This window comes from Terrapene carolina, unplaced genomic scaffold (assembly GCF_002925995.2).
Source record: "Terrapene carolina triunguis isolate 2854851 unplaced genomic scaffold, T_m_triunguis-2.0 Scaffold132, whole genome shotgun sequence".
NCBI classification, from domain to species: Eukaryota; Metazoa; Chordata; order Testudines; family Emydidae; genus Terrapene; species Terrapene triunguis.
The window spans coordinates 10510747-10524633 of record NW_020664483.1 but is presented as its reverse complement, the minus strand read 5'-3'; the positions used below and the strand labels follow the sequence as shown (position 1 = coordinate 10524633).

The following is a 13887-nucleotide window of genomic DNA, read 5'->3' as shown; positions in this document are numbered from 1 at the left end:
TTACAGATTCAGACTAACACGGCTACCCCTCTGATACTAGTTATAATAGTGCATTATGTTTTTGTAAACACATGTTTTAGGCAGATCAATATTTCACTAAATTATTTTGGTTAAACATGACTTCTTATTAATGCAGATTTTTCTTTGAGACACTAAATTAAATTGCTATTTTTTTCTTTCTAACCCTCTGTCTTTAATTCAAGTGATTTGTAGTAAGTTATTCCAAAACCAAGAAGAAGATTTTGACTAAAAACATATCAGATTTTTGTGGAGAGAGGGACTTTCTACTCAAGGGAGCTGCTGCTAAGATTAACATTTAATTCTTTATTTTCTGAACAGAGGGCCAGATTTTGATCTCTAGGTGAGAATCTAATCTACAGTCATTCCACTGTAATCTGTGGAATCAGTTGAGATTTACACTAATGTAACAAATGAGAATTGGACCATAATTTCCAAGATACTAGTTTCCTGATTGTCACATTGCCAGTGGTTGGCCACAAAATAAAAGAGGTAAAACGCTGCCCAAAACCAAAGAATGGAAAATATCTATATGACAAGAGGATGAAAGAAAGACATCTGCAAGAAAACTATGATTCTATCTCTAGCTCTGTGCAGTCAGTGGCATTCATAAAGGGGCTCAGGGGGAACGGGGATCGGTACATCCAGGTAGGCAAAAAGTATTCAGACTCTCTCTCCACATAACAGCACTATGGGTTGGGATACCACACAGAAGAAGGGTATAAGAAAGCACAGCTGGCAGTGACTAAGGGACTGAAGCAAAGTTTAAAGCTGATGTGGTTGGGTTAAGTCATTTTCCATAGTGTGTAAAATATCACAGTCTTAATGAAAGTGTGTACCTGAATGTTGGGGTTTTGCCCATTGATGTCTGCTTTTGATAGGTCAGGAAAGTTTGGGAGATCCAGGAGGAAGGATCTGGGTCCATCTCTTTGTAATGATGTGTGTCCATTTTCCTGCCTGAATCGCTGTTTGGGGAATGGCCTGTGTGCTGCCTGGTGGTCAGGATATTGTCTTCTGTCCTTGGGGTTTAATGTGAAGCTGGTTTGGGGAGCAGAATGGCCATCTGCACCCAGGGTGTTCTGGGGAGAAAGGAATACAATCAGATAACACCATTAGTAACAACAGTAACAATAAAACCCAGCCTTGGCTACTCTGACCCCTACCTCCAACTTTTAATTGATGAAGATCATCAAACAGACAGCATGTGTGCAAACAGCAGAATACCAGGACAACATTGCTCAGGCAGTCTTTGTACATTCTGCAAGGTGCATACAAATCCTTACATGTACATCCCAAAGCTAGTATATAAAATGTAATGCTAGAATTTTCCAAAGAGCTCAGCATCAGCTCTCAGAGAATCATTCAGTTACAATAGTATCAATCTGCAGACAGATTAATTGTAAAGTCTAGCCACCTTCAGCTAATGTATGTGTTTCTGACAGGCATACTGGTTTAAGGCTTTAGATTACTGTTAGATAATGAGTAATTTACATCAGTATCTTGGAGCACTGTGATTAAACAGTTTCCCAGTCATGTACGTCTGACAAAAAACACTATTGCTGCTATAAAATAAATTCAGACAGACAGAAACCCATGAAGAAATGTGACATTATACTGTTTTGGGGCAGGGTATCTGATACTAGCAATGATTTTTATTGCAAAATTAAATATCCACTTCATAAAGGGTTTATCCTGTGATTTCAGAAGCATCTTAATTTTCTACACTAATGCAGCCTGTGTATTTGGTCAGAGGCACTACATAGCTGAGGAATTAGTAATAGATATGCACAGCCCTATATCTCTGTATCATTGGTTTAAATTCAAATTCAATATTGACCTGTAGCTCTTGTAACAAGGGTGTGACACACAGGATTGGTAGTAAGAAACTCAAGTATATTTCTACCTGACCTGAATTGGAGTTACAAAAGTTAATACCCCTTCACATAACAGGAGTGAGTGGCTACTATTTTGCTTACTGCCATTCAATAGTTCAGTGCTCGAGGTAAGATAAAATGGTGGTTTTAATTCAGTCCTTCGCAGGCAGGTGTCCCCATTATAAAACCATCATCGGTTATCGCCAAGACCAAAGGCTGAAAGGAAATGGAGACTGGATTCCCTGAGCAGCACAGAGACTATGCAGGTGAGATGAAGGAAATGGCTTTCAAGAGTTAGCCAGCACCATAATATTTCCGGTTACTGCCCTTGATAGTTAGGTTAGGTTATAGCCTGGCAGTTCTTCGGGTTTCCTCATTGTTTTTGACATTCAAATAGCTACAGCGGACAAAAATTCTGGCTTCCAGCTGGGACTGTTAAGAAGGCTGCATCACTTACTACCCGACAATTAGATGGTTACAGTAGCTCCTGCACCTCTATGGCCTCCCACACAGGTTACTACCGGGAGTGAGTGCACCGAGCTTTAAAACAAGCTCCAGCTGGTTGAAAACTCAGCATCCCGCCTCACAAGCAACATTGGCTGATGAGAGCACATCACTCTGGTCACTACTTTGGTTGTGCATGTCACACAGGGTCTGTTTTGAGTTTGAATAAGCTCCTCCCCGCCCCCAAGCGGCATAAGTTACACTGACGTAAGTGCTGGTGTGGTTGGCGGGAGAGCTTCTCCTGCTGACATAGCTACCGCCTCTCGCGGAGGTGGATTTAGTATGCCGACGGGAGAACTCTCTCCCGTCAGCATAGAACGTTTTCCCCAGATGGGCTACAGCGGCGCAGCTGTATCGGTGCAGCTGCACCATTGTAGCGCTTCTAGTGTAGACTAGCTCTAAGCTTAACTTCAAGTATTCAAACGCAACACTCTTCATTGCGGAAGGTGTTCACAATTTGTATTCCACATTTCTTTATGGAAAAGTATAGCTGCCTGCCTTGTTTTGGAAGAAGGGCCATTTGAGATAGCAATCTCCAGCCAGTCTCTCTGAGGTTATGAAGTCTCTCAATCAGGCAGATGGGTTTCTTGTATAAATGAGGCATCTCCTCTAAATTCCTAAGATGTGCCAGTATTTCATTTCATTGAAAAGGATTATTCACACCTTTTACATTTCATAAAATAATTTTAAGCCTTTACGCATGAATGCCACCTGCTAAAACAATTCTCTTTAACCCATGTGGAATCATAGATTTATAACTCTTCAAAATGGGAAAACAACTAAGATTTCTGAGCTCTCTGAAGTATGTATAATATACACCAGGGGTGGGCAAACTTTTTGGCCCAAGGGTCACATCTGGGTATGGAAATTGTATGGCGGGCCATGAATGCTCATGAAATTGGGTGTTGAGGTGCGGAAGGGGGTGAGGGCTCCGGGGTGGGGCCAGAAACGAGGAGTTCAGGATGTGGGCTCCGGACTGGGGCGGTGAGGGTGAAGGCTCCAGCTGGGGGTGCAGGCTCTGGGGTGGGGCTGGGGATGAGTGGTTGGGGGTGCAGGAGGGTCTCTGGGCTGGGACCCAGGGGATCAGAGGGCAGGAGGGGGATCAGGGCTAGGGCATGGGGTTGGGGCACAGGAGGGGGTCAGGAACAAGGCTCTGGGTGGCGCTTACCTCAAGCAGGTCCTGGAAGCAGCGGCATGTCCTTCCTCCGGCTCCTACGCAGAGGTGCAGCCAGGCGGCTCTGCGTGCTGCCCTGTCTGCAGGTGCAACCCCTGCAGCTCCCATTGGTTGTGGTTCCCGGCCAGTGGGAGCTGTGGGGGCAGCGCTTGGGGCAGTGTGCAGAGCCCCTATGCATAGGAGCCGGAGGGAGGACAGGTCGTTGCTTCCAGGAGCCGCGCAAGCCCTAGGAACCGCTCCCCGGCGGGAGCTCGAGGGCCGGATTATAATGTCTGAAGGGCCAGATGTGGCCCCCGGGCCGTAGTTTGCCCACCCCTGATATACACTGACTGGAGCATATTGCTAATGGCCATATGACAAGGCAATTCCAGCAGCTCATTAGAGAGAGAGACTGCCACACTAAGGCAAGCTTTTGTTTGAGGAAGACAGTAATGTCCTTGTTGCCCTGATCACAGATAAGGGTGGGATAACAGCTCAGTGCCAGGTGTCAGATTCTCATTAGCAGTTGTTCATTTAGGCGCAGTGTGAAGAAAATAAAGATCAAGTGCAGAAAGATTTTTTTAAGTCATTAGTGGCAGCATGGAGAGCACCCCCGCCTCATTCACTGCCAGAGTTCTACGGCATGTAGCAAGTGATGCAGGGGACCAATGGAAGAGGAAGAATGGTGCTGTGGTGAAGGCTCTGAACTGAGACCCAGAATGTGACCATGGCCTAGTTACTTAGGTGCTTGAAAATCCCATACCCTAATCTGGCTGTGCTCTAGTTCCTCACCTTTAAAATGGGGAATAATGGTAATTCATTGCCTCCACAGGGGTTTAGTGGGGATCACTCTGCATGGGACCCAGAGGTTGGGTGAGCCATATGGGACCTTGACACTGCGGGAATTTGAGGGTGGTGGGCAAGAGATAATCCTACAGACAGGAGAATTTCCTTATCTGCTATGCAATGGAACTTTTTAGTAATTAGATTATTTGGAACCTTTCCCCCCTTGCTCTTCTGCCTCCACAACAGTGAGAAGCTAGCAGCACAGAATTGCACGGCCACTCTCTCCTAGTGGGGGGAGGGGGGGTAATATGGGATTGAAACAGGAATGGGAGCCCTTCCTCTACTTTTAATAGCATCAGTCAAAGAGGAGGGGGGGCACTCTCTATATTTTCAGCAGAGGCAGGGAAGCTGTCCTTCCTCTCCCTTATTTTAACCTCTGCTCCTGAGTTGGAAGTTCAGCTGAGGCAGAGAAGTAAAGGGAAGGACCGGAGCAGGATAGGATATCCTGGAGGAACTACTCTTTCTTTCACCCAAAAGCATTTAGGAGATCGTCATAACAGACTTGTTATTTGCAGATGATGCAACCCTTGTGGCTCACAGTGTTGATGCCCTACAACATCTCATAACCAAGTTCTCCGATTCATGCAAAATCTTTGGGCTAGCCATAAGCTTGAAGAAGACTGTTATCATGCATTACAGCTCTTCAGAACCAGTTCCAGATATCACCTTAGATGGTATTCGTCTGGATGTTGCTGACCAATTTTGCTACCTTGTCTTTACTGTTACCAGCAATGTAGATCTTGATGCTGAGCTCACTCATAGAATCAGCAAAGCAGCTAGGAATTTTGGTCTTTTGCAGCAAAGTTCCCAGCTGCAAGACAGAGCCTGGAACAATAACAAATTGTCAACTAAAGTGAAAATCTGTATTTATGAGACATGTTTTATCCACTCTTGTATATGGCTCAGAAACATGGATGACTTAAGCCAAACATACCAAAAGACTAAACAACGTTCATATCAGTTCTTCCGTAAAATTCTTTGAATAAGATGGCAAGACGGGGTAACAAATGTGGAAGTGTTAAATAGTACTGGTATGTCATTCATGGGAATGTTGATTAGTAAGAAAAGACTCAGGTGGCTTGGACATGTCAAGTGAATGCTGGATTATAGGAACCTGAAGAGTGTACTACACTCTGAAGCTCATGAAGGGTCTAGAAAGAGGCAGACCACTGCACAGACTTTGGGATGCTTGCAAAGATGACTTAGATCTTTTGTATCAGAGGGGTAGCCGTGTTAGTCTGGATCTGTAAAAAGCAACAGAGTCCTGTGGCACCTGTAAGACTAACAGATGTATTAGAGCATACTAATACCCACTTCGTATTCACCCATGAAAGCTTATGCTCCAATACATCTGTTAGTCTTACAGGTGCCACAGGACTCTGTTGCTTTTTAGATCTTTTGGAATCTCTGTGGATGATTGGGAAAGGACTGCAGAATGCTGCTCTGGTTGGCGGAGTCAGCTTGTAGATGGAGCGAGGTATTGCAAGGCAGACTTGATCAAGCTTTGTGATGACTGGCATCAGAGGAGGAAAGAATCTGCTGCTTGGATTCAGAGCATAGCTAGTGCGTGGGTGTGTCCTATCTGTGGACAGGACTGTCACTTGTGCATCGGACTCAGCAGCTATTAAAGAACTCATTGGCGCATACACCGTGCTCTGTAAAGAGTGCCAGTGAGTTTTGGCACGTTTGCTTGAGCTCCTTAGCCTAGAGATGAATGAATTTGGAAGTCAAAGTCAAACAGACCCCAAGTGGCACAGAAATTTATCACAGAAACCTTTCTTCAGCTGCACTGATTTATATTTTTTGGTATTCTCCTTTGCCAACATCATTTTACAAGCTATTTCAAAGATCATGGGCTGAAACTTGACAATACACCACTGCACTTTCATGATGCACCTTGTACAGTACCCTCAACCACCAAGAACTAATAACATTTATTTATTAGGAAACCTCTCAGATGCTATTAAAGATTATATTGCTATCAGAGACTAAGTAAGGCCTAGAGGCTTGACAGAAAATCATTTTAGTCATTAGGTTTCATTCCCCACCTGCCTTAACAGATTGTTTTGATTTTGAAGAGCTGTTATGTTTCCAGAGCTAGTGATGGCTGAAGTGCAGCCAACTCTGGTTTTAACACACAACTGGTGTTTAGCACTGTGTGTTAAGCCATGCTATGCAACAATTGAGTACAGTAAGGTTAGAATGATATTGTATCAAATTAAAACTTCTAAGGAAGGTTAAGAGAGGCAGGTCTTAACGACCCACTGTCACAGTGTGAGCTGGGGCTTTACCGGGTTCACGTGGGCCTGGTTTCTATGATCCCACCCACTGAATCATGTGACAGAGCAGGTGACTGAGTGCAGACCTGCTATGAAATATAAGAAGCAGAACCATTTCTCATTGTGGGAGAGAATGGATAGAAGCAGTGCTGTATGATGTGGCTCTTTATGAATTGGGGAAGTGTCTGGCCGAGCTTCCCTATTGAAAAGGAAGTGCTTCTGTGTATGGAAGAAGGTACTATATATAGTAAGTGGCTCTGCAAATAGTGGCATAGGGCAGCCTACCAATTCAGGGTCCCAGTCTTGGGTATACTTTCCTCCACCTGGATATGAATAAAAAAAAAATCTCTGTACTGAGGGGGAGTGGACTGAAGGAGTGTTTTTAAATTAGACTCTTTTCCTTTGCCCTGGAAGGGGAAGGGCTTTATTTTAGCTAGAAATATCCTGTCCCTGACAAACCCCAAATCAACTGTCCAGCTAGAAGGGATGTTTTGTGATGGGATATGTAAGGTAAGCTGTTGCTACACCTAATGTATGGTTACATTTCTTTAGGACTCCAGGGTTAGTACCCCATGCCAGTGGTTCTCAAACTTCTTTTTTCACAGACCACTTGAAAATTGCTGAGGGTCTTGGTGGACCACGTAATGATCTTTCCAAATGTTGTTTGTACCGTTAGCTAACTATTGTAAAGCATTTTGGATAAAAGCACTATATAAAAAAAACCCTTAATAATAATTAATGTTTTTTTGTTCTACAAATAAAAACACACAGCTCATATTTTAATACCAGTGGTCTTACATTTCTAATGCAATGGATGTGCCCTCTCTCCCCTGCTGGGGCTGGGAAGGAGGGGGGGTCTCTCCCTCTCTCTCCCATCACAGCAGCCCCAGAGCTGGGACTGGGAAGGACCAGGGGGGTCTCTCCCTCACCAGCCCCAGAGCTAGGTCTGGGAAGGAGGGCCGTCTCTCCCCAGCAGCTGCAGCCCTGGAGCTGGGGAAAGTCGCCTCTTCTCTGGTTGCCACAACCGTGCACATCCCAAATTCCCCCTACCCCCTCTTCTCACCCCACTGCCCCCCCCACCTCCTCCCACTGCTCCCTCCCCCCAAGGCCACCACCTCTCCTTACATGTGCGTCTTCTCTAGGGTCCAGGCACCTAATTAGTGGAACCACGCCTGCACAGCTCCACTAATTAGGTGGGTGGTCCTTCATTCTCTTGTGTGCGGCCGCCCAGGTGTGCGCCTTAGAGGGAACTATCCGTGGACCACCTGAATGGAGCTCAGTCTGCGGACCACAGTTTGAGAACCTCTTCCCTGTGCTGATGGGAATCCTAATGACTAGAGCTCTGCATGGATATAAAATTTGTATCTGTGTCCCATCTGTGCTCCATAAAAACGGTCTGACTGTTCTTTCGCTGCAAAGAAATATGTAGCAAAAGGAGCAAAGCAGATGCAAAGGCAGCAATGCTCTTGAGTTTCTCTCTAAAAATTGACTCAAATTTCTAGCTGTATCATTATAACCCCCACTGAAATCAGTGGAGCTATGCTGACTTACATCAGCTGTTGCTCTGGCCTGCTGTATTCAGTCATAATATAGTAAACTAGTATTTACTTGCCCCGTGTTACACAAAGCATTGCAAAACTGCCTGTTAGTTTGCAGTACTTCTGCCCAATTACCCACATGTCTGTGCAAGAACAAAAACTGCAATCCTGCTCCCCCTTAGAGCTTGTCTACATGGAGAATCATTCCTGATTAGTTACATGTGTGGCTGCTCTTTATCGTGTGTCCACATGGAGTTAATCAGGAAGAGCTATTCTGCTTTAAATCCACACTCTACCTTTATTCTGGATCAACTACTATGTGAAACAAGCCCTTAGAAAAGGTGGAGAGTGATGCTAAGTGAGAAGTTAGTACAATGGCAAGGTGGCGTGTCAAAGCTCAAGTCTTTAGCCTTAAGAAGAAAGAGTAGATGCAGTTGCCAATGCTGCCTGTTACCTTAAACTTAAATAGTCCCTCCTCTTCCTGGGGTAGACTGAGGCATAGGCACACCAGAATCCCAGCTTTTGTTTTCTACTAAAAGTTTCTAGCCTTTATGCCTGTGAAGAAAATCTTAAACTTGCAAGTGTATCCAAAGCAGTGATCTATCTGAATGTACCGGAAGCAATAGCTCTGAGGTCCGAACTGCCCCATGCATTTCAGTAGGTTTACTCCAAGACCCACTACTCTGCTGGAGAGCTCTGCCAACAGCACCCCTGGCAGAGTACTATATATGGCAGGAGAAAGAGTGCAGTGGCCCTGGGCCCCCCTCCTTCCCCTCCTCCAAGCAACTACACCCTCCTCCAAGCAACTATGCCCTCCAAACCTCTATCTCTCTGGGGCTTGGTTCATAGGTATTTTGTGATAATTGGATTAGAACAGCCTGGGGGCTGCTCTAGCTAGCTTGTGCCAACAGGCTATGGTCCCCAAGAGACAAAATCAGCTTGAGTGCAGTGCACTCTGGCCTAGGACTACCCTGCTGAAGTAGCTGTGCAAAAAGAGGTGTAAGAAGCCAGCTATGCTGGCTCTAGTCCCACCAGGGACTCCTTTCCACACCCGGTCCAGGACTTGCAGATAACTTTTGATACCTGATCGGAACGGGGTAGAGACTCTGCCCCGAAGCATTTCTCGTGGCTGCTTGACCTCTTTGAAATAGTACGTTTGGCCTTCATGCGGGAAGGGTTGGACACCACTGCTTCAGGGATACTTTCTTGGCATGTGTGTGTGCGCGCGTGCTGCTGAACTGATTAACAACTGGGTGCTGTGGTGAACACAGCATAAATATCTGTACCAGTGGGATGCTACATAAGAAAACTCTCCCTTGAAAAGAAACCAAAAAGGCAAAGCAGGAAAGGACACAGCTAGTTAATACTAATTCTGCCTTCCCCGTCCATCTCATGCAAGCGCTATACCGTCTCCTGTCTCTTTGCTCTTGCTCATCTTATAAATCTACATGTGCAAACTGTTCAATTCGGTGCTTTACGGCGTGGCTGAACCACTCCATAGAGTGGGAGCAGATGCGCAGAGACATCAATGCATCATGGCTCCTGGGTGGTGGAGTACAATGAGATGTAGCCATTTAGGCCTGGCTCCACAAATGGACTTAGACATTGCAACGCTTAACTTATAGGCGCTTAGAAAAAAAATTCAAGGGGACGACAATGGGATCCACAAAGACTTGGTTAGGTAGCTAGGCTCCTTATACAAGGAATGGGGAGAGAAATGTGCCTTGCAATGGGATCCATTATGTGAGGCAGGGAGCCAGCTAAGTTAGCCAATGGGAGATGCCAATGTGAGGGGTGTGTCCTAAGCCCAGCCTCTCTCAAAGGCAGGTGCCTCTCTCTGCTAGGGATCTACAACCAAGAACCCCTCTCCTGGTGTCAGGTGGCTTAGGCACCTGTGTTGTGTCTTGGGAGAATGTTAGGAGTTGTTGGAGCAGGAGGAGTGGACCACCATGCTATAGAGTTGTTCTCACTTGCACTCTCTCTGTCCCAATGATTATTTAATTGATTTATACAAGGTGGAAAAGTTTCCTCAGGAGAGACTGAGGGAGCCCCATATCAGAATATCTCATAGCTTGGTACTCAACTGAGAGGTGGGAGACCCCTGTTCAAATCCATCAGGCAGGTCGGAGACCCAGATTCCTGGTGATCATTCTGGCCACTGGGCTAAAAGCTATAAGGTGGACAAAAGCACCACCACTGGACAGATCTTGACTGGGACATGATCCGGTGGGCAGCCTCTGAGCATGCCTATTGGATTAGGCCATACATAGGAGAGACACTCCTCCGCCTATCTTCCCTGGTATGTAGATTGCACCAAGGCTTAGGCAGGACGTAGATGTCTGGATGACTAAAGTAAGGCAGCAGTGAACATGCCCAGAAGCAGCAACTTATGTGCTTAGGTGCCTAATGAGTGTTGGCCCCTACAGGGTTAGATGGCAGCTATCCAGGACTCTTGTGGATCACAGTGGCGCCTAAAATTGGAACTTAGGTGCCTAAGTATCTTTGTGGATCTGGGCCCTACTGACTGTAACGTGACCTAGCTATTTCCCCCTCTGGGACCACTTACATTGCCTAGTGCTACATCTTTTTCTACCTGTGTTCATGATGTGGAGTCAGGCCTGAGGGCTGCTCAGGTGACCTCTGTCTAGCTAGCTTGCGATTTTGTAGCATTGCCCATTCCAATAGTATCTGAGTCCCACTGCCCAAAGTGCCAAAGCAACCAAAACATGACTCAAGGTAACTTAGCACATGTACATAATTCAATGAAACGCAGTGCTGATAAGTGCAGAGTAATGCACATTGGAAACTACAATCCCAGCTATACATACAAAATGATGGGGTCTAAATTAGCTTTTACCACTCAGAAAAGAGACCTGGCCTGATTCTGGGAGCGTCCCGGCGAAATCGGGAGGGTTGGCAACCTTACCCTGGTTTGAGGGGCCATCACCAAGGACATGAGGATAATTAATAATGACCAGAGACTGAACTATCTGTATTATAACAGAGCAGGACCCCATTGTGATAGGCACTGTACAAATACAGAACAAAGATAATCGCTTTGGGACACAGACTACAATCTAAATCCAAACAAAATACCAATAACAGACATATCTTGTCCTCTGCTGAGGTGAAGCTCCAAGTAAACTATCAGTTGTATAGATAGTGGGGGTCTTTCATATTTGCTTGACTGTGAAAGTCCCCTTTCAAAAAAGGCAATGACCTGATTCTGCTCTTGTTGGTATGGATTTTACACCAGTGCCACTACACTGAAGTTGCTCATCATCATCACATTTCTGAGAAGAGACTGACCCCAACACTCCAACCTGGGCCCACCTGATGTGGGATCCATCACCCACTGAAGTGAACAGGAACCCTTCCTTTGACTTCAACAAGCACTGGATCAAGCCTTTAGCCATCTCAGTATCTCAGTGTGGAGCAAGATTCAATAGTGTTGCACCTGTTTACACTAGGGCTGAATTTTGTCTATGTAATCTAAAATCCCAATATTTGGAAATCACGTCATCTTTTACACACAATAAGCAAGTCCCAGCAGACTGGAAGGATCTGCTAAAAGCTAGAATCAAAGCCACAAAAAAAAAAAAAAATCCAGAAATCCAGAGCGCTAATGTTGTTTGAATGCAATATTTTGGTCTGGTTTTTACAGGCCAGCATGTATAGTCAGTGTAATTAAAAGACAATAGATACCTACATCTAGAATTCTTCTTGTGGCTTTTTAAGATGACCTTTCACAAGTTCATTCCACTCAGTCACTAAGACTATGATTTCAGTGATGTAAACCAGGTTTAATAATTGAAGTTTTTATCTCTCCCAAGCGGAAAAAATGACCTTGCTTGAAAACAATTCACAGCTTTCAATGTTGCCTTCAGCCGTTTATAGTTTCCAAGAAACAATTACTCCCTGCATCTATGCCTTCCTCTTAAAGGCCACTAAATATTCACCCTGGGCTTACAGAAGTGTCTGATATTCTGGCTGTGGTATCTGGCAGATGTTTTCCTTGGTGACTTGAAAGTGTTAATTCCATGTGGGTCACAAGCTACAGGATGACTTCACCACACAATCAAAAGCTAATAATGGGGAAGCAAGAAAGCAGACAAGTGTTATATTTGAAAAACATGATGTTTCCTGTGCTCACTAGCGTCTTGGATACTGAAAACACACCACCAAACCACTGCAAGCCTGCTTGCCTGCCCCCTCCCATCCACTCCCCCCCCTTTTTTGTTCAGCTGGGGGGGGGAAGGGAAGAGGAGGCAACAATTGCCAATAATAATTAGTGTTTCATATGTTCAAAGCACTGTGCAGATACTAATCATTGCAACAGTCATGTCAGGTAAATATCCTCCCCAGTTTAGACAGAGAAACTGAGGCAGAGACTTGAAGTGATGAGGTCAAGGTCACATACCACATCTATTCCCTTGCCCATTATATAAGCAATATATTTTTAAGCCTGGACATGCAATGTGAGTGTCTCCATTTTGAAAGGATCGGGGGTAAGAGTCACATGAGTGACTGAATTCCAACGGAATAACTTGCATCTGCATACACAATGGTAATAAGCTTTCTTGCTTCAGAAACAAGCTACAGAGGATGCTATGTCATCCCTCTGCCCCTGGAGGGTTGCGGGGTGTGTGTGTGTGTGTGTGAGAGAGGAGAGGCGCGGTTGCAAGGGGAAGAAACTGAGGAAGCAGACATGTAAAAGAACCAGGCTTCTTATACTATACATACACCATCTATATACAAAAATATTCTTTAAAAAACAGCCCCCCTTCTTCTTTCACTATTTTCTAGAGCCGATAAAAGAAGCATGACTTGATTTTCAATTTCAAACAACTCAATGGGTATTCCAGTAGACTGCAGACAGGAAATGAATACCATATAGGAACTGAACGAGGCAGATGCCTCTGAATCAGACAGGTAGGTGAAAGAAAAATAGTTATCTTCATTTCTTCACCCCCACCCCCTGCAGCTCACTACTTAAGTCTAAGTTACTCTTGCAATAAATTAATTGAGTCTTTAAACTCATTAGCTGCACTGAATGCTTGAAGCCACCTGGATGTTAATGACAGTAACATTGATAGTCAAATTCATCCTAGGAATAAATCCATCACCTGCAGTGGAATTCCATCAAGAATTAATCTCAACCTGCAAGCTTTAAGACCCTACCGTTTGAGGAGTTAGATGACCGTTTTATCAAGCTTGGTACCAGTGTCCCCTTACTAATCATTTGGGCATCTTAAAAAACTTCCTCAGAATTCAGCAGTTCAATTGTGGAGAGCAGTGGGACATCTGAAAGGAGATGTCTGAGAAATGGATAGAGTGAACAAGATCTGGACTGGGATGGAGAGGTGCATCTACTTGGAGCTGTATGAGGTGCCCCAGTGTGTATACAGCGCAAAATTGTGAAGCGCTTGCTGGTGGTCTGTGGTGAGCTGGCTGGCTATATATTGCTTGCGCTTCCTTGCTTCCTGCTGCTTAATTACATTACTTTCCTAACACTACTCTTCCAAATAAATGTCTGTAATTGCCACAGGGACATTATGTGACTGCAAATTGAAAGGGAGGTGGTTGACGTGACTGCCTCTCTTTGCTCCCCTCTAGTAATGCAGATTACACTACAAAAGAATTAGGGAACCCATGGCATGGCGGAAGAAGACTGG

The 13887-nt window shown here is 45.0% G+C and overlaps 1 protein-coding gene across 1 annotated transcript in view; it reads right to left on the bottom strand.

Moving 5' to 3' along the window:
• Positions 1–13887, bottom strand: part of ISM1 (isthmin 1) — a 57191-nt gene that overhangs the window by 16473 nt on the left and 26831 nt on the right. Inside the window, exon 2 of the mRNA XM_026653190.2 lies at positions 858–1097. Within this exon, the coding sequence (XP_026508975.1) occupies positions 858–1097 (240 nt within the window). The remainder of the gene's footprint in view (positions 1–857; positions 1098–13887) is intronic.